Source organism: Cebidichthys violaceus, unplaced genomic scaffold (assembly GCF_023349555.1).
Source record: "Cebidichthys violaceus isolate CVI_PGR_0920_01 unplaced genomic scaffold, fCebVio1.0.p SCAF_7, whole genome shotgun sequence".
Lineage (NCBI taxonomy): Eukaryota > Metazoa > Chordata > Actinopteri > Perciformes > Stichaeidae > Cebidichthys > Cebidichthys violaceus.
In genome coordinates this window covers 7878073-7897806 of record NW_027176927.1, presented here as the reverse complement: position 1 = coordinate 7897806, position 19734 = coordinate 7878073, and the positions used below count along the sequence as shown (strand labels likewise).

The 19734-nt window shown below is 41.8% G+C and overlaps 1 protein-coding gene across 1 annotated transcript in view; it reads right to left on the bottom strand.

The window, feature by feature from the left end:
- Nucleotides 1-19734, bottom strand: part of snrka (SNF related kinase a) — a 47560-nt gene that overhangs the window by 18424 nt on the left and 9402 nt on the right. Inside the window, 1 exon segment of the mRNA XM_068735947.1 lies at nt 3928-4069. Within this exon segment, the coding sequence (XP_068592048.1) occupies nt 3928-4069 (142 nt within the window).

Sequence of the window (19734 nt, the reverse complement as noted above, 5' to 3'; positions counted from 1 at the left end):
CGTAACTTACAACAACTCTGTGCTTGAAAAAAGGTTTCAATGCACTAATCAATCTTGGGATTTTGGGCTATTTAGCTTCCATAACATGTCTCCACATCCAAAATACACATGTAGCTGTTTATTTTACTACTTTGTCTATTTGCTTCTGTAGATTTCTCCTAAATTTACCAGATATCAGCATTAACAAAGCCTCCTCTGCATAGTTTAACATACATTTTCGGAAAACTTGTAATTCAAAAAAATATTTGTAAACGTCAATACATTTCTCATTTGTCATGATTTAGTAACTTAGTATCGGCTTGTTGAAAAAAGGAGTTAAAAAAAAGAAAAAACACTGTCTGTGAAAATCACACACCTTTGTACCAAGTTGCTGAGTTTGCAACTAAGTCTGAAAAGGGGCTTGCTAAACTTAAGACGGACAGACAATAGAGGCTGTGTCACCAATAAGTGATCCAACAGCGAGGAGAGGAGATGGAAAGGTTTGAACTTCTGAATCATTTTCACTTTTCGTTCTCTCACTGTCTCTCAGCGTCCACCTGTACATTTCACTCCCCTACACAAACCAATACTTTGTTTTCATCTACGAGATACACACAATGCATCGGTTCGTGCCTCCCACCCCCTCCTCTGTGTCCGTCTACCTTCATCTCTATTTTACAGCCCCTAAAACATGAGGTTGTCGGACAAGCTCCGCTCTCCCAATCAGAGAGCAGACGGTGCAGAAACAACAGGTGTTCCTCCAGGTGGCCACGGTGTTGACACAACGCCCTCTCTTCATTAAACATGTTGGTATTTGAACAAGGCAGTTTCTTTTCACTTGTTCGGCTCTACGTAGAAGTGCATTTCTTGCTAGAATTCCCACAATGACCAGCAAAGACACACACACACACACACATTCATGCTGCTGATCCTTCTAGATAAACCACAGTAAACAGGTACGGACACGTCCTATGGTGTAGTACTCTTCTCCAGATGTATCCTGGAGCATCGGTGATGCAACACGCGTGTTGTTCAGCAGAGCAGAATGATTCATTGAATTACAGCGGACGTTGCGATGTAATGGAACGCAATGTTCAAATCGCAAAAGCTGCAATTAAAAATATATTTTCTAATGCTATTTAATCTAACCAGCCAGAGGGGTCAGAAAAACCTGACCCCGTGGGTTTCACGTGCACACACAAGCTGCCCTACGCCAGAGTCCAGTACGAGTCCAGTTCTGCAAATCCACACCCACGAAGCTCGGCGCCAAAACCGACCCATCAGCCCGCAATTATCTCCGAGTCAAATCCAGACCCCGACCTGTTAATATGTGGGCTTTCCATCGTTGAAACACAAATCAAGCAGAGGAACAATCCTGGCAGCTGATGATGCTTGATAATATCAGCTGATGTAGATCTTTTTTGTTAGTTCTAACCCTAACCCTTCTAAATGGAGACCGGTTCCAAATGAGTAAATTATTGATAATAAATAATAATAATGAATAGGGTCCGGAGTTAATGGTTCTGCTATCGGTACTTTAAGATTTTAGAACTTCCTGTATTGCTGCTTAAGAAATAGTATTTGTTACATACAAGAACAATTAAGTTATTGTCTTTTTTTTTTTTTCACAAAATAATCAAAAAGAACCGATAAACAGTATCGTTAAGAGTACTAGTATCGATAAAATCCTACCGATACCCATCCCTAACCAAGACCAGGTTTAAGTGCTAACTACGTTAACATACTGCATTGTTCATTTTAAGATGCACACACTTGATTTGTCTTCTTATTTTGCAGTACTATCATCGCTTGGTAACGTATGAAATCCACACCTAGGAACTAAACATGGTTGATTACGCCCGTTTCCCTTTAGAAACGACGAAGCCGGGCTAAAGCATCAGCGGAGGCCGGCTGGAAATCCCCAAACCTGTGATATATGTGGCTAATTCATTCGTGAGTGACGTGGCGAGAAAAAAAAAAACTAAAGCTCCGGACACAGCATTTGACAAATAGCTCTTCTGCTTGTGAAGCCAAAGCCCATCAGATTTATCACAGCTGCTTCAGCTTAGCACTTCAATCTAGCGGCATCTCTCCTTGGACTCGAAGGAGATAAGCGTTTATTTCCTGTGTCTAAAAATACTCCGATGTGCAGCAGTGACAATGTGGGGGAAAAAAAAAGAAGAAGTTGCCTTCACAACATGCTGAGCAGACAGGCTCCGATGCCATTGCTCATGCCCACGACATCCACTCATTTCCCCATTGCGTCAATCCAGAAAACGTGCGGGCGTTGAGCTGAAATAACAGGAGCTTCTCTTGTCTTTACAAAGTTTGTCTAAGCCGATCCACTTTCACACAGGATGTGAGCGACTGTGTGTCTTTCATTATTTACCTTATTTATAAGGTAAATTGTGGATACACACGGGTCTGGTCTCAGATTATGTTCTGTGTGGAGAGCAGAACATTTTCTTGATTAATTCTGGCCACATGTTGTTGGAATCGATTCCCCCCCCCCCCCCCCGTGCATCTGGAGAGAATTAATTAGTACAAAATTAGTGATTTACAAACACATGGGGAATTACGCGACTACTAATCTATCTGCCTAACTGCCTCACTCACTTTGGGGGTTGGACATGTGCTTGTTTTGTGTGTAGCTGGACTGTGCTGCTCTGCAGCTGCTTGAAGGCATTTAGTCTCTGCCAGCTACTGGAGCAAAGTGGTCTGCGGGGCTCGGAACAAACGAGCCAGCTGCCGCCGCGTGCCAGTGCCCGGGTCGAGCTCCACAGGTGGGCTTATCATTTTAAATGCAGTAGTCATAGTCAGGAGAGGTATGCCAGAAAACTACAAATAACAGAGTTGATTGACATTTAATATTTTGAAATACTGAGGATTCGCAGCCTACGGTATATACAGTATTTATCTGTACAGTATATATACACAGATACAAGGCACACAAAAAGATGTTCCAGTGTGGTTGAACACACTGTGTTGATACTGACTTTGCTCTAGTTAAACCATGGACAAAGGAGTGGGCGTAGTCATTGTGACATTACCCATTGGTTTGTGGACTACAATTTTGAAGCCTCGATTTTGGCATTTTGGCTGTCGCCATCTTGTTTTTTTACAAACAATAGTGACACGAGAGGGTGGAGCTAAGTAGAACCAAATGTTGATTAAGACATTTTTTGGAGACCACCATGTTGTTTTATGAAAATAAAATGTGCCATGAAAGGGTTAGAAACTAGAGATTGAGACCATAAACTCATGTTTACTGAGGTAATTAATCAAGTCAGAAGTAGAGTAATTTTCTCATAGACTTTATACAACCAGAATACTGCTGGTCAGTAAAGAGAATGCAAGTTTAAGACATGGCCTCACTTTTCAAAGCCAGAGGTTGCCGGTTGAGTTGACCTCATTAATATTCTAATATTTGGTGTAAACTGAATCAGTAATGTAATAAAACAATGACTGAGAGAAGGTTGCTAATGGAAACATAATTACTGTACAGTGATAATATTAAATATTTCTCCTGCTGTGTACAGGTTGCAGTTTTTTTTGGAGATGTGAAACACTGAATGTTGAATAAAACACAGCGAGTCATGGTTTCAATTCACCTAAAGGGCATGGCGTAAATCATGGGACTCAACAAACCTTGAGATGATTGGCCCCGTACGGTAGTTGAGCTTTACTACAAAGTGAAACGATTGTATTGTAACATTTAGTATATAAGACATGTTTTACAGACGGCCCCAGCACAGTGTGAGCTAACCTGGGATCAGGTGTGCAAGCTGCGGTAACTGCAGCGTGGTTACAGGTCAACAGGCCATGTCAGCTTTATGTGATTTGCTGTCCTCCATACTACAGTAAAGACCTGACACAGAGAGATATATTTGTCAATGGTTTCTATCAGAAACGGGGTAGACCAAGCCCCGTTGTGTGTGTATCACTCACTCTTTGCAGGCGCTGGAGACGTGGGCCGGCACGGTGTATTTGCAGTCCATGATCATGGTGAGAGTCTCGCTGTCGTTAGCTTCCTGGAACGGCGGCTGGCCACATACCAACATGAACAGGATCACACCGAGACTCCAGATATCTGAGGCAGAGGGAACCAAACAGAAGACGATCTGAATCCACGTGTGCTGCCGGGGTGTTGTTTTTATTTGTATTTTTTTCCTATTACAAGATCAAACCGTACACATATCACAAACATTTAAAAATGGATAGAATACTAACTTCTTTCTGGACCATATGAAACACTGGCGACTTAATATGGATTAAATGTTAAAAAAAATATATAGAAAATCAGAAAATTAGACAAGGGCTTGCTGCTAGTAATATCTCCAGTCAGACACTTCTCTCAAACTCACATTTTTTTACTTTTTTAATATTATATTGTGTGACATATAGTCATTGAAGCCCATTCTAAACACACCCTGTGGAATCTACAAAAGAAGCCACTCAAACTTCAACAAAACAAGCAACTGGAAAAGTTGAGTTGAGATGAAACACACTTCTGAATCTTCACAAAGTCTAAATGGAGATTTCCTTCTGAATGAGGTTTAGTCATGTGGGAAGTAATCTCTATAAACAGATTATGGATTCATATGTGGAATCTGTAGGCAAAGGGACGCGATTTTGATACTGGAAGCGCTCTGGTTTCAGTTCGTAGTCCAAGAAGTATTGACCAATCATGTTCGAGCAGCAAAAGAAGCGTAAAGCATTTGAAGAAATGCAATCTGCTTGTGCAACAACTCCCTCCAGGTGTTTCTGAGATATTGTGTTCATGAGAATGGAACGGACAACTGTTCTCTATCCCAATGTTTGGTCAAGTTGGGCCCAATGGCATTATGTGACGGACCAGGAAGTTGTAATTCTATGGTTTGGTCACTGTGTAAAATTTGGTCAGACTGATAACCGATGGGCTGCGAGACTTTGTGGGAGGTAATATTAGTAACTGTAGGCGCTTATTCTTTGGGCTGTGGATTATATCATCAAATATAAACCCTTAAGGCACTGACAAACTCTACAGATAAGTTAAAGCCCACGGACAGCTGATGTTTTCCCTCCATACCTCTTTCCTCTCTTCCTTCTGTCTTAAGAAAGGTCGACTCCAGTGGAAAAGACACCACAGAATGGAAACCAGGAGACAATTAAGGGGAAGTGGGATGAGTCTTAGGGATGGAGGGAAGTGTGAGAGTCCTACAAGTAAATGTCAACTCTTTCTTTCTCCCGTGGCATTTTAACCAATCCCGTCTCCTCACAGCTGGAACAAAGAAGGGGTCGCGAGCACATTCGGTCCATTTCATCGAAACCCAAAACTAGGCTCTCGTGCCCGACGTTGTCACGCTAACGCGGGAGTGCCAACAGTGTAATGAATGTCAAATCAATTCCCCTGCGCATATGTGGGCTTATCCAAGTGAGTGTATACGCAGGGCTAGTTGCACCCTGGGAAAGCAAACTGTCAACATGAAGAAGCACTGGGCCATACAGACTTTATGCAACCAGAAACAGACAGACACAGACAGACACAGACACACACACACAGACACACACACACACACACACACACACACACACACACACACACACACACACACACACACACACACACACACACACACACACACACACACACACACACACACACACACACACACCTTGTTCAGCAGTGTGAACAGTGCTAACGGAGCTAAAAGCAAGAGGGTGAGGAAGAGCCTCTGGCATAGGATTGCAAACACCTTCCTGTCACTACTTATAGTATGCAGTGTCTTTTACACACACACACACACACACACACACACACACACACACACACACACACACAGATATTTGAGCAAGTTCAGTGAGCACATATTCAAGTACTACTTCTAAACAAACAGCCCCGGTATAAGTACTCGCATACCCATACAATCACATGCAAACATCTGTGAATTCATTTCCCCTTGTTACAGCAGTGAAGCAGAGCCAAATCACTCTGGCAGGGAGGAAAAAAAAAGAAAAAAAAGACATCAGCAGCAGCCCCAGTCAAATGTTGGAAGCTCTGAGCTAATTACCATGATGAGGATTTGTAAGTAACTTTCCAATTAAGCTCAAATGCTCAGATGCCCTCAACACTTAATGGGGTTGGTAGAAATGGACATACACATATGAAACTTTTGGTTTTGGTCGAAACGCACGATCAAGTCTCGTCACGCGGATTGTGAAATGCTTATAGCCACAGGCTCGGCTATCTGAGTTGTGCTGGCCCTAAGTTTAGACTCGGCTTTGAGTCATCGTTGCAGGCCTTGGCCTCAGGCTATGCGGTGCTGTGTTTAATTAAAGTGATCCCTCAAGAGAGCAAAGCGGAATGAGCTGGACTCGAGCTCACAGGACTTTTAAGAGCATTTGTTTTTAGCGAAAAGCCCCGGCCCACTGACGTTTGATGTGATTCGCTTGGTTTGGATTTTAAACCCGTTCATACAAAATTCAATCTCAAGACACACCTGTGCTCCACCAGCACGGTTGACCACTCTATGGAGCTGTCCTCCGTCTTGTCTGTCACAGCCACCGGGGTCAAAATCTCTCCAGAAGAGGAGTTGTCCCTGAGGTGTGTTTATCCCATTCACCCATGATCCCGCAGCAGCGGTGAAATAACGAGGCAGTACAAACATGGCGTGCATGAGGAAGCGGCTGAGGGCCGACGGTGGTCTAGCTTGTCTTGTGAGAGCAGAGGCCCCACAAGCACAACGCAGGCTGTGGAGCGGTTTAGAGCATAATTCCTGTCCTCTGTCCGACTTCCAGATGGCATTTTGTTCTGAAGGGTGGGCAAAAGTTAAAAAGGCAATAGCCACAGTGAGCCGCTGCTTAAGCTCAACAAATGGTATGCGGCGGGGACAACAGAAGCAAGTTGATGACTTTGTCTAAATACATGTAAAAAGAAGAAATACGTTTAAAAAGAAGCGCATGCAACGGTTTGATTCGACCAAAGTTTGTGTCATAGCTATTAGTCAACCTCATCTTCCTTTTAGGCAAGTTAATGGACCCTAAAGTCACCTGAATGCATGTTGATGGAACAACTGGTGTAACGCATGTCCAAAGCTAACACCTGGTACGCATTTCCAAGAGATCCCTGTGCTCGGCATCACCCCGTCAACCTACGACAACTCTCCTCCAGCCTGTACCGATGTGTGCTCTCCTGTTGCAATATGAACAGACGCAGTTATAGAGAAGGGTCAGCTCAGCATGATCGTCTCGCTGCCCCGTTGACCCTTCGCTTGGCCTCGCCCAATGCTGCCACTCTGTCAAGCTGTCAGAGCTACTTTATAATGGACTAATGTCTACTATAATGTCAATAACTGCATGCCCTGAGGAAATGTCAAATTTGCATTTGCAGCAACTTAACACGACTCCTACACTGCTGAAAGCGAGTCATCAAAATTAAGCAGATATCTGAAAGTACAAACAGGTACGCAGGAGAGAAACTAAACTTCTAACCACAGAGATTCAGCAGGAAGCTACGAATGCACTGAGAGTTGAGGACACACAACGTCTTTCTCTCGTCTCCTCCACGGTCACACACCCGTGTTTGAGGGGGAGAAAGGGGGTTGTTATGCGTTGGCACGGTTGGCGAGACATCACCGCAACCCACTTGGGAGGCGGATCAGGCGCTGGTCCATCTTGGGTGCGACTCAGCACAACGTTTAAACTGGTAATAAAAATCAGTGCGGCATCGTTTGACTCGGCGCAGCCAATAAAAAAAAACCTAGAGATGTTGTGGCTGGACAGCTAGGTACTAACTGGCCCTCAAATGATTGCTCTTGAACCGTCCTTCAGGTTTAAATGTGGGCTCGTTCTCTCACAGTGAGAAGCTTGCTTAGCCCTGTATGTTGTATTCCCTCCAGCAGGTTGGCACTAGTCTACAACTCTACTACAGTACCCCTATATATCATTGTTTAGTAGTGGTGTAACAGACCATTGTCGATCCGTGATCTGGATGGATCCCCCCTCGTGGTCTGGCATGCCAGTGAACCCCGGATTAATTACACAGTTTAATGTTGAGTGTGAAATAAAGTTTTACTGATGATGGATATCCGTCACTATTCAGTAAAATATGTGATCAGGAAAATGGCATTCATGCTTTTCTAGTCGAATGAAGGCTTCATTTAGTGAAAATGAGTGCTGGGCAAAGGTAAATTATAATGTTATCATGATGTGTTCACATGTATCTAGTAAAATGTAGTGTTGGCGAGAAACTGGAATAAATACAGTTGTTTGAAGGAGACGTTTTCACAACAACATAAATAGATATTAGAGAGGGAATAATGAGCTGTTTACAATACCCCTGAACAGCTTATTATACATCATTAAAACTATTAATGACAATATTTGTTTTACTGTTCAGAACCGTAGGATGCCGTCTGGCGCATTTCTAGAAAAATGCTTCAGTGGAGGTAACATGAAACACGGAACTCACAAAGCTACTATGAAACAACTGTAGCGAGGAGGACACACAATATATATCCACAACAATTCTCAGAGACGTTAATCAAGCTACAGTTTGACTCAGATGTGATGATTAACTCTCCCAGCATGTCAAGCAATCAATTCATGTTGAAAATGAAATGATTGCTGTATTTCCACGTGGGCTCTCTGTCCTATTACCCTTACAGTGTGCAGACACGGCAACCTCAGGCCTGAAGCCGAGGAACACTGTGGAAGTGCTGAGCGTCTGATCTGATGGACAGGTTGATTGGCTAAGAAATAAACCGCCCTTCACAGCCAGTTAAAGTTGTTTGGAAGAGTGCTTTAAACATTTGCTTTAAGAGCATGTTTAATGAAGGTGGATTTTCTCATACATTATTTGTTGTTGCTAGGCTGCTAAAAATACATTTATTAATTTTCCCTGCCTCTGAATATCCCAATTTAAGCCTGGATATCGAATTAAGTAGGAGTGTAAATCAGTACACTTCTAATCTCCCGCTGTCAGCTGCCTACTTTGTACCTTTGTTATGTTACTGATGCCTGGCTGTCTGGCTACGCTGAACACCAGTGAGGGCAGCATGAAAGAGAGCCATACCTAAAAAGGATCTGGGTCATAGCAGAACCATTTGATGTGCTGCTGCCTGCTTTGGACACATTATTGCAATCCTCCTCCTGCCTTCAGAGTGGTCACTTAAAAATGTGTGCGCAACACAGAACAGAGGACTATTTCACAGCAGCAATAGCACCGTCTCACCTCACTTTCTACCCGTTCTGTGGAGCATCATCTACATATTCACAAACCCCGTAGCGTGGAACATTGTTATAATCGCTTGCTTCCTTCATCCAGAGGATTGATGGGAGGACAGAATGACTGCTGCGGTCATTTAGGCCAGCAGATCATTTTCATAACCGATGAACACAGTCCCCAATCTTTTCTAGAGATCATATTCCAGGAGATCAGTGATAATCTAGTATAGTATCTAATCTAGCTAGTATGACAGACAGGGAACTCGCCATGTTCCCCTCTGTGGGGGTCTGATTTAAAAGAAGTGCAGTCCACGGCTGTAACTTGAAATAACTTGAAAGACAATGCTAGCCAAGTAAAAATGTACCGTTGGTCGTTATTTAGCCGTAGTTTTGAGCTCCCATTCACCGTTTTGACTCCAGCCTCCTATTCATGCCCAACACACATTTAAAACCATTGCTCCTAGCAAGAGTTAAATCACTAACCGTAAACCTTTTGTGGGCAAAACAAACAAGCAAGCAGGTCAACTTTTGAGAACTGAACCAACCCAGCTGACCAATTTAACATCATTCAACCATTAATGAGGCAAACCGTCCATAAAAACAGATTGGGAGGAAAGCAGTGTTATGTAATGTTACCCAACCTGTGGTATTAACAGCGTTTCGACTACGAAACCAAAAATACACTCATCCAAAGAATACCATTTGGACGTTAATATGATCCTGATCATAACGTAGCCTTTTCAGATTGCAATATAATCAATTTTGAGGAGCTCTGATAGATGGACTAGTAGTTAATTCTCAGATTAAAGAAAATAGGAGAATGTCAAAATAATATTGCAGGACATTTTACTTTTTCTCTCGATTCCCATGCATTTCAATGACGGTTTTCCAGGACGATTGGGAACCGTTATCAATCTGCAGATTTTTTTTATTGTTTGATTAATTGAGTTATTGCTATTAACTGACTGTTTTGTCTTTAAATAGTCTCAAAACTGTGAAGAATGCTCATCATAACAGTCCAAAGACAATTGGTCAAATAAAAGCAGCAAATCCTCCCATTTCAGAAGCTGGAACTAGCAAATTAATCAAATTATTAAACAATTCTCAACTTAACTTTGAATGTTGTTTAATAGATTGAACAATCAATCAGCTAATCGTTTCAGCTGGACAGACTATCAAAGAACTATAAACTGTGAAAGAGAATATTTAGCTTGGAGCAGATTTTAATGGTGTGATAAAGTTGTCATTCAAGCCTTTACATCTGGGTTTATCAAAGAGATATTTAATAGAGGCTGACATCATAGTTACATCACAGTGCCTCTATACTGTCATACAGATGAAGAGGGAAGGAAACAGCAGAGATAACCACAGACTAAATACAGCTAGACTTCTCCTACATCTTCATTGTAGACTGTGTGTCTATCATGCACTGTAGTTGAAATGTAGTTTAAACTTGGTAACAGGGCTTGGCACAATAAATAAAGTGATATAATCTTGTGTTTTTCTACGTCTTTATTGTGCGTTGGCACGCTCATAACTCAAAGAAGTGTATTCCCACAGAGACTTGAGTGGTTCTGGCAAAAATAGAAAACAAGTGTAAACAGGAAAAAAAAGCAGCAGATAATGCCACACAGCTCCCAGCGCTGTGTGGTGGCTCACACAGAAGCACAACCAAAGGGATCAAAACCTAAATGTATTTAAAGCAAAGCAGCCATGTTCATAGTTTAGACCCCGCAGAGGGACTGGTTAGTAGAAACTAACCAGCAGAGTGACTGATAAAACGGGTAGCTCAGGTCAAGCCATCTGATTGGTTCATAACACTGTGAACCAACTGTGTAAACTGTGTAAAACATGGACGTAGTCTGTGACGTCAACCATGGGTTTCACTCACTCAAAGCGGCCCCGCCCTTAATTACGATTAACTTTAAGCCTTAATACAATTAAACGGGTGAGTTATATAGAAAATCACCTCCCGTACGATTGTGATGAACAGGAAAATGAATAGACCAAAACTGTTTTTTGTACCAGGTTGTAAGCATGTTTATTTCTGTTTGACATGGGGCTCTATGGACATTGACCCGCTTTTTGGAGCCAGCCTCAAGAGGACTTTATAAGAACTGCAGTTTTTAGCACTTTCACGTTAATTGCTCAACACCCAGAGGTTGCCGCTTGGTTTGTAGATGTGATTTAACAACCACATACCAATGCTAATTCCTTTGCGGGGGAATCGCTTCTGCCAACACGGAGCAAGTTAGCTGCTAAAACCTGCTCTGAAATGGAAACATTTAAGGTTAACGTCTACGGAGGAGAGGATTGAGCGGAGCCCATTTCCAGAAAAAAGAAAATCCACCTGCAATACAACATGCAGCGCTACGTAAAGAGGAGGTTCCACAGTGTTGCCCACAATTTTAAAGCAGCAGAAATACACTAAGCACTGGCCCCGCAGCATCTACACCTCCACCTGACCGATAAAGGCAAGCCTGGTACAAGCAGCTATCAAAGTCAGCCTACTGATGCGGGACACTTTCTCAGTGGTTGCACAATAAATGGCAACATACACAAAATGGAAATAAAAAGCCAAATAAAGAAATCAAGCTAGCCTGTGATGAAAAAAGAAACATGCTAGCTGCTATGCTCCATAGCAACCGCATCGGTATGTGCAGACACCCAGCCCAGGAGGGCCTACTTTATTGTGAACATTGTTACTTATTTATGAAAATTGGAATGTGTCTAGAGCTTTCATATTGCCATACTTGATGACCGTTGTATAAAAGCAAATCCATCAGTTCAAGTATGCAAAAAGATTGTTTTCAAGGTATCTCCATATGAAATAAACAGATGTAAGATTAGAAGTAATGCTGAAGGAGAACACACCTGTACTCCTATTAATGGACAGCAGTTCTAGAGGCTGTCACCAACACACACGGAGCCGTCATCCTGAAGAGCTCTCACACACACACACACACACACACACACACACACACACACACACACACACACGCACAGGCACGCACGCCACATCAACATGAATGGTGGTGTCACTGGCAGGCGGATAAGAGTGGAGAGCACTCTGGGTGACAGCTGTTAGAGCTGCTGTCACAGACAGACCTGCTGAGGCTCCACATGCAGGAGACTGCAGGTCTACTGCTGCACATGTAATCGCTCCATGGTAAAAGTCTTAAGACGAGTTAGTCAATTACATCTGTGTTATCAACACGCTGCTCCAAGCTTTCAGTTTCAGAACTCACATCCAGTACTTGTTGGTGGTGGTGTCTACCAAGTCTGCAACCAAGACCATTTTCATTATCAGTTAATCTGCAGGCTGTTTTTTATATTTATTTTTTTATTAAATTGCTTACCACAATTCCACAGAAATCCTTGCTGACATTGTAAAAATATTTTTTTTGTCCAAGAATCATAAAACCCATAGGAATAAAACCAACATTCGTTCATTGGGTACATAATACATTTTATATTTTGGTATTCTGATATATATATATATATATATATATATATATATCTATATATATCTCTCTCTCTCTCTCTCTCTCTCTCTCTCTCTCTCTCTCTCTCTCTCTCTCTCTCTCTCTCTCTCTCTCTCTCTCTCTCTATATATATACACATACATACACACGCCAATGTTACCGGTAGTATCGTTGAGGTTGAGATAATGCTTCTCTCTTTTCTGCATTTTATATATATATATGACGTGATGCCGTCGATACAGGTTGCTGATGCAGGCTACTTTTATTTGCCAGAACGTGTCATAATGACAGATGTTGGTTCAACCGGTTGGGATGAAATCAAACCAGTTTATCGACCCAAGTCTAGGTACAACACACATGCCACATCACATACATGGTTTCTCTTTGAAAGTGCTTTTCTTCCAGCGTCTGAATTACAGAAGGTGTGAATCTCATCTTGGTTTGTAGCTCTAAAGCCTTTGTTAGTGAATGCTCTCAGTGTAAAGAGCCATCACTGCCCTTTGCTTTCCTCTGCTGGCTTGTCTTCATCAAGCACAGCTCTGCTTGTATAGGGTATAATCAATGGTTGAAATTGTGACAAAAGGAAATGTGTTCTTCAGCATAAAAGAGGGTTTTGTTCCACGTGAAATTTATGTTTTTTTTAAATAAACATCTTATAAGCATGATATAGAGTCCAGGATCTCTATCTTTAAGGTTTCCAAATTTACCCATCTTCAGTTTGTGATGGCAGCAACTACAAATAACCCAAGAAGGCGAAAGAGGAAAGCAACCGCAGTCGGGTCCTCAGGAAAAGAAAAAGAAGATGAAAAGCTCCCATGATGCTAGTTTCACAAAGCATCCTCGCATACCTCCTCCTGACGTGGCTCAATGTGATAATGATTCTGCTACAGCCTGCAGCAAATTGTAAAAAGATGCACATAGACACACATGCATATACAGCTCAAAAATCATCTGGGATTGTCAGTGTGTTACAAAAACCTTGAAATCTACAATATACTCGCTTTACATTTGAATTTCAAAGAAAAGCATTCAGCATTCTGAAGTCATTCTTCAGCCTACATCCTGTTCAGAGCGCACATTCAGCACGTTTGAATCACTCTGCATTCTCATTTAACAACTCGCTTTTTTCGTGTTTTTTTTAAAAACTCTCTCCTTTTACTGCTTCTTGTTGAGCCGTTAGCCAACAGATTGTAGTAAATGGACCAAAGTAATCAGGTGGACATCTCAGAGACAATAAGTGGCTGACGTCCTAAAAATAGAATGCTGGTAAAGACCGGGCTGACCTAAAACCAGACGCACGAGTGCAGGAACAAATAGTTTAGTTAATATGCCAATATTTTCTACATGAATCGATTGGGTTATACAATGTAACAACTGCCCAAGGGGACATATTCAAATTGAGTAAGTAAGAACATTTAGTCAAGTATTTAGAGGGACAGTTCGAAGCACTCAGACAGTATACATAAAAAAAAAAATACACAAATGGCAACAATTTATGTAAACCGGAGAATATTTGGGGTTGATGTACTAGTAGTTTTGGAGATATCGGCCGTAAAGATGTCTTCCTTCTCTTCAATATAATAGAACTAGATGGCAATTGACATCAGTGTGTCTTTCCAGAAATGATGACTCCGGTTACTCAAGATGATCCACAGATGACAGAGTTTGTGACCCGGCCTACTTGTTGAGAACAGTCAAGCCAAAAACCAAGCACCGCCCACCGACCAGAGCCAACTCTCTCGTTTTACAGCTAAACGGTAACTAAAACATCTTTCTGAAAACATTTAAAATCAAGAAACACAGCAACAGAATCTTGATCCATATTTGATCAGTGTTGTCCAGTTTGATTACAATCAAGAATGTGTGCAGCTAGTATCATGGTTGTTCATCTCATAGTTGAGGTATTTCATAGACGCAAGTGGTGGATTTTTTTTTTTATAAAGCACCATTTGGATATAAGCTCTATTTCCACTAGCATTGTGATAACAGTAAACTAGGGCACACCATCATGAAAATGATTCCAAGCAGAGTGATCATCCATCATTCCTCCTTTGCACATCTAATTAACCGAACAGCACATAATTACTCATGCGTTTGTCCTTGAATCCTGTCTGACAGCAGGAAACCAACCCTGTTCTGGGTGTGTGACAGCTTGTATGGTCCACGCTTACTGGCATTTAAAAAACGTCTGACAAGAGGTTCCACACACTCGATTGTATTCTCAGGGCGTTTAGTTACGAAAGAGATGATCTTTAGTTCATGCTCCTGCTGCAGTTTCCCCCAACCACCAGTGCTCTAGATCTGCTCTGATGAACAGGTTTCACTTGGTCCTGCAGCACGTACACACAAGCCCAGATAAAAATCTCAAGGGGTAGCATTAAAGCTGCTGTTAGTACTACTCAGGTGTTGTTTACCTTTTTATTTGTGCTGTCAATTTATTTGTGTGTTCAACAATGTCTCTTGCACTTAGAGCTTGATGATAAATGTAATTAATGGTTTTGAAGGGTGTTAAACAAAATGTAAAAGAATTCACTTTAACTTGGGTAACCGCCATCACTACTGTAATTCTTAAAAATTCTACACTTGAGTTTTCCACAAGCAAAAAAAACAAACACTGTCCTCTGTTCAGTTTGTCTAAAGTCTGTGGCAACTAAAAGCAGCAGCAAAACTACATTGTTCTAGCATCCCATAAAAAAGTTGCGAGTGGCAAAAAAGAATAACATGAGCGGAATGATACCTTCTCTCATAGTATCCCACATGAGAGAAGGCGAGCACAAAAAGAAAGGCGGCAGCTGGAAGAGCCGCCTGCTGGCTCCCCGTCAACCACGACATCGACAGATAGAGATGGACTTGTGTTAAGTGGTGTGTTGGACGAGGGAGGAGTGTCGGCGATGGAAAGGAAACACGTCCAACATGTTGAAGCACACTCGCTGTTCTCTGGCCAACAGACACTTCTCCCTACTACAAGAGCCCCGTCAGAGAGAGCTTTAGTGTCTGTGTGTTTTCAAGAAGCATCTTTATATATTTATATAATTTAAGTTTATTGAAAATAAGGTTTGTCTTTATATTTATCCCAACATGGGAATTCATCTTCAGTTTGTTTTCGTATATCATTTTTATTGTCAAAATAAAAACAAAACTCATTTAAATATTGAATTTGTCTTTTGTTGGCATTAAAAAATAAATAGATGAAACCACATCATCCCGGGTGTGGTGTGAAAACAATCTACTTCTAAACCTACTTGCACGAGTCTGTATTTGTAGGCATGTGCCCAAGTTTGGACCTGAGCCAGAGACGGGACGGGACAGAGACCCCCCCAGAGACCACCGGTGAACACCTCACATCTGGCTCGCTCGCCGCAGCATCCCAACGCTCCCCCGTCTCAATTTGAAGACAGAAACGTGTCGGGCCCTCTGGCTAAACAATAACATGGCAGCTCTGCACGTCGATATTCGTCTATAATCATTCCGTCGAGTCCAGCGTGTTGGTCTGAAATTATATTTTACGTTTACATTTTAAGGGCAACGTTCTCATGTGATTTACAAACAGGAGTTCACCTTCTTCACTAGCTATCATCCTGGCATCCTGCACCGTGATGCTTTCATTAGCGGCCGTGGGGTTTGTCTCCCGGCATCTCTTCCTCTCCTGCTCTGCATTCAGGCGCTTCGCTCTGATAAACCAGCGAGCAGCTTCAAGTGACAGCAGCCGCACAGGGCCAATAAAACGAGACCTGGACCAGATCAACACTGACAAACACTGGAATTTATCAAAGCCCCTGTGTCTCTAAATGGTGTTACAGTGCTGACAGAACTATTTCAGCTCAAGGTTCATTTAGTTGTGAAACGCTTTCGATCCGAATAAAACAGTTAATTCAGTGTAAAATCAATGCTTCTTTAACTCATTCACTATTCTCTATAAAATACACACTCAATATTTTACTAAGAAAGGCTGGGGTATTTGTCCACAAAATATATTTTTTTTTAAGCAAATGGATGATTCATGATTATTTTTCTCAAAAGCAAAAAGAGAAAAATATGTTTCAAATGTGTATTTTTAAGACCTGCATGTGCAACAGAAACTGCATTTCTTGCCAGAATGTCATAGTTTAGCAAGCTTTCTCAGACAGCACAGAGGACAACACAAAAGCTACAAACCACTCATAGTGCTGCTGAAGCTCACTTATCAACCAATCAGACTCTGATGTGGTCTGATCAGGATGAAGACTTTGATTCTCTCTCGCCTCCTTACCCCCTCCATTCGCCACTTTTCTCAGCTGAATGATTTGCCTACAAGTCCCAACTAGGCACAACCTGTCAAAGTATTTTAAGGAGGGGATCGACTTCAAGGCTAGTCAGTACTGCAGTCATCAGAACGAGCAGACATTCATCTTTGGAGCAACAACAGAATCTGAGCCATCTAGCCGGCCTGTAAGTTAACCCTTTCCCATCTGCTCCCCTCCTGGCTACAGGCTCCTAGCGGCGAGGAGCAGGGAAACAACTCTGCCACTGTCCACCAGCTTTTAACGTAACCAGCGTAACGTTAGCATGACAACATGGTGAGCTAATGTTAGCTAGCTGACTAGCGAACCGCTAAATGAGAAGAATAAAAATGACAAAATGCTTCATCCACGCACTTGTGTCACAATTTGTAAAGACTTGGCAACATTACCAACAGCGTTGATTGTGTTTCATCAAAGTATAGTCATATAATTTACTTTACAGCTTGAAAAACTTTTCATATTTTTATTTACCACTTAAGAATTGATAAACGATCAAAAATACCTCCTAAATGCTAAGACGTTGAGAAATCATCCATGTTGTGATTTGGTATCAAAAGCTTTTGACAATTGGAGATTTCTGCAAGAATTGCCTTTTTTTTGCGATTGTATGGCGAGCATGTCTGTTCTGGAAACCGCTCAGAAACCACCTTATTGACCATAATACATAAAGACTGTAAAGTCAGTCGAGCGTTAACAAACATGTTAAGTCTGTATATCGACCGGTCAGTCAGTCGGCTAAGCCCAATGGCCTGTGATGAGGCCTCATCGCACACAGCAATCACTGAGAGGAACAATTACACCAAATCTCCAGTGTCTCCCTGCTCACTCGCTCGTCGCTGTCCTTTGTCTACAGCGGATAATAGTTAATCCAGCAGCTCTGTCTTTTGTTAGAACCGAGGCCTTTCGTTTCAACTCCTGTCCTTTATTGCTCTTCTTCCTCAAAAGGGGACACACAAGTCCTAATTTAGTCTGTGATCAAGAAAAGAATTAATAGAATGCTGCTGTGATCAAATATTCCTCCCTGCTTCCATGTCAACAGGCGGCAGAAAGAGACAGAATGAGAACACATCTGACTGCTTCACCGTGTGCTGGACAGAGCCGGCTGCTTCATCTACGATGTGAACCTTTTGGATAAGTCAGCCAGGAGAATACACACATCGAGTCCCCCTCGATGTGTGTATTAATAGCAGACGATAAACCTGCGCCGTTGTCAGGGAAGTGCGTGTGTGTGGCTGGGGGGGGGGATGACAGAAGGAGTACAGGAAACGGCAACCCACAGTGAGAAACGTGTTGCTCTAAAGTTGAAAACAGATACCGGTGCAGGAGTTTGGTTTGATATACGACATATGAACACAGATTGATTTTGATGAACGATCTCCTTCTGTTTGAGAAGCATTTATCATAAAAAGTTAATAATAAAGTAAACCTCTTTCACACTTTTAAAACACACTTTATAAGACAGCTCCTCTTTTTTTCTAATTTACTTCCTCATCTACATTATTTACTTTTTTCATTAGTAAATGTGTCATGTTCGCAGAAGTGTGCTATTGTAATTAATTAATATCAGTTTTTACAGACGTCTGCTTTTGCATTAGATAAAAAAAAACTACTTTTCATTTCATCAGAGTAAACAGATGCACACTGGCGTTTTACTTCAGGCACACATGTAGATGGACACGGAGCGACTTTCACAAACACCCGCTTACATTTTCAACAGCATTTATAAATGTCAGCCGGCTGGGACAGACGTTACCAGTGGAAACACTGTCCCGCACGCATTGCTGCGAGCTAGCTGCTCCGCTAACTTACAAATCCTGCTACGGTAAAGGCCTAACCAGCCCTACTCTGCCTCTGACTGACTAGTACTAGCTTCTCAAAGTCAGCAGGGTTACTACTGTTAAAACAAACAGAACAAAATGATCATTTAAATCCGTCAATATCTTATTAATGTATACGTTACCTGCGCTAACTTTCCACACACAGCAGCATTTGATACTTGCAAGGAGCAAGACTTTATATTCGACCTGGATTCAAAACCAGTTGACCAGCATTCAAGCTCACCTTAAACGGACACTAGTATCCTGAGACGAAGCCGGGTCACAAGTTAATCCTGACTATAGTATAAAGCAATGCAAATGTCTTGCCCATCACAATCACTTATAGCTCCCTCGCAGCATGAAGGGCCTTTCCCACCCCCACATGTTAATGACTTTGAAGTGCACTCTAAGGTTTCCAAGGCAGAGTCTGAAAGAGGTTTAAAGCAGTTTAGAGTGCAGCGGCTACAGGCAACAAAAAATAAATAGATTGCATCGCATTTATTGCACTGTTCCTTGTGTGCCTTTGGAATTCACTGGAAGTGTGCTCCAGAATAAAGGAGAGCAGGCCTGTCCAACCGGTCCATGGCTTACCGCTGCAGTGTCAGTCAGTGGAAAGCAGCGATACAACAGTATGTGTATCAGTCATGTGATTGTAAAATCAAGTAATTCTCTGAACTTGAATGTTTTTAATCAAATTAATCATTTGGTTTTTAGGCCAATTAAGGATGATTATTTTATACATTGTGATTTTTGTAAAGTCACAACAAAACTTAGAAAAGTGACAGTCGGGACCAGGTTTTATTGTTCATTTTCAGACGATGTATAATGATGGCAGGAGAATAAGTCAGTAGAGATATAGTCAATATAGAAAAATGTCTCCCTCAAAAAGACGAGAAAAATCCAAAAGTGCAAAAAACAAAACAAAAAACGTTTTTTACTCCAATTCATGAAATATTGCGACTAATTGGC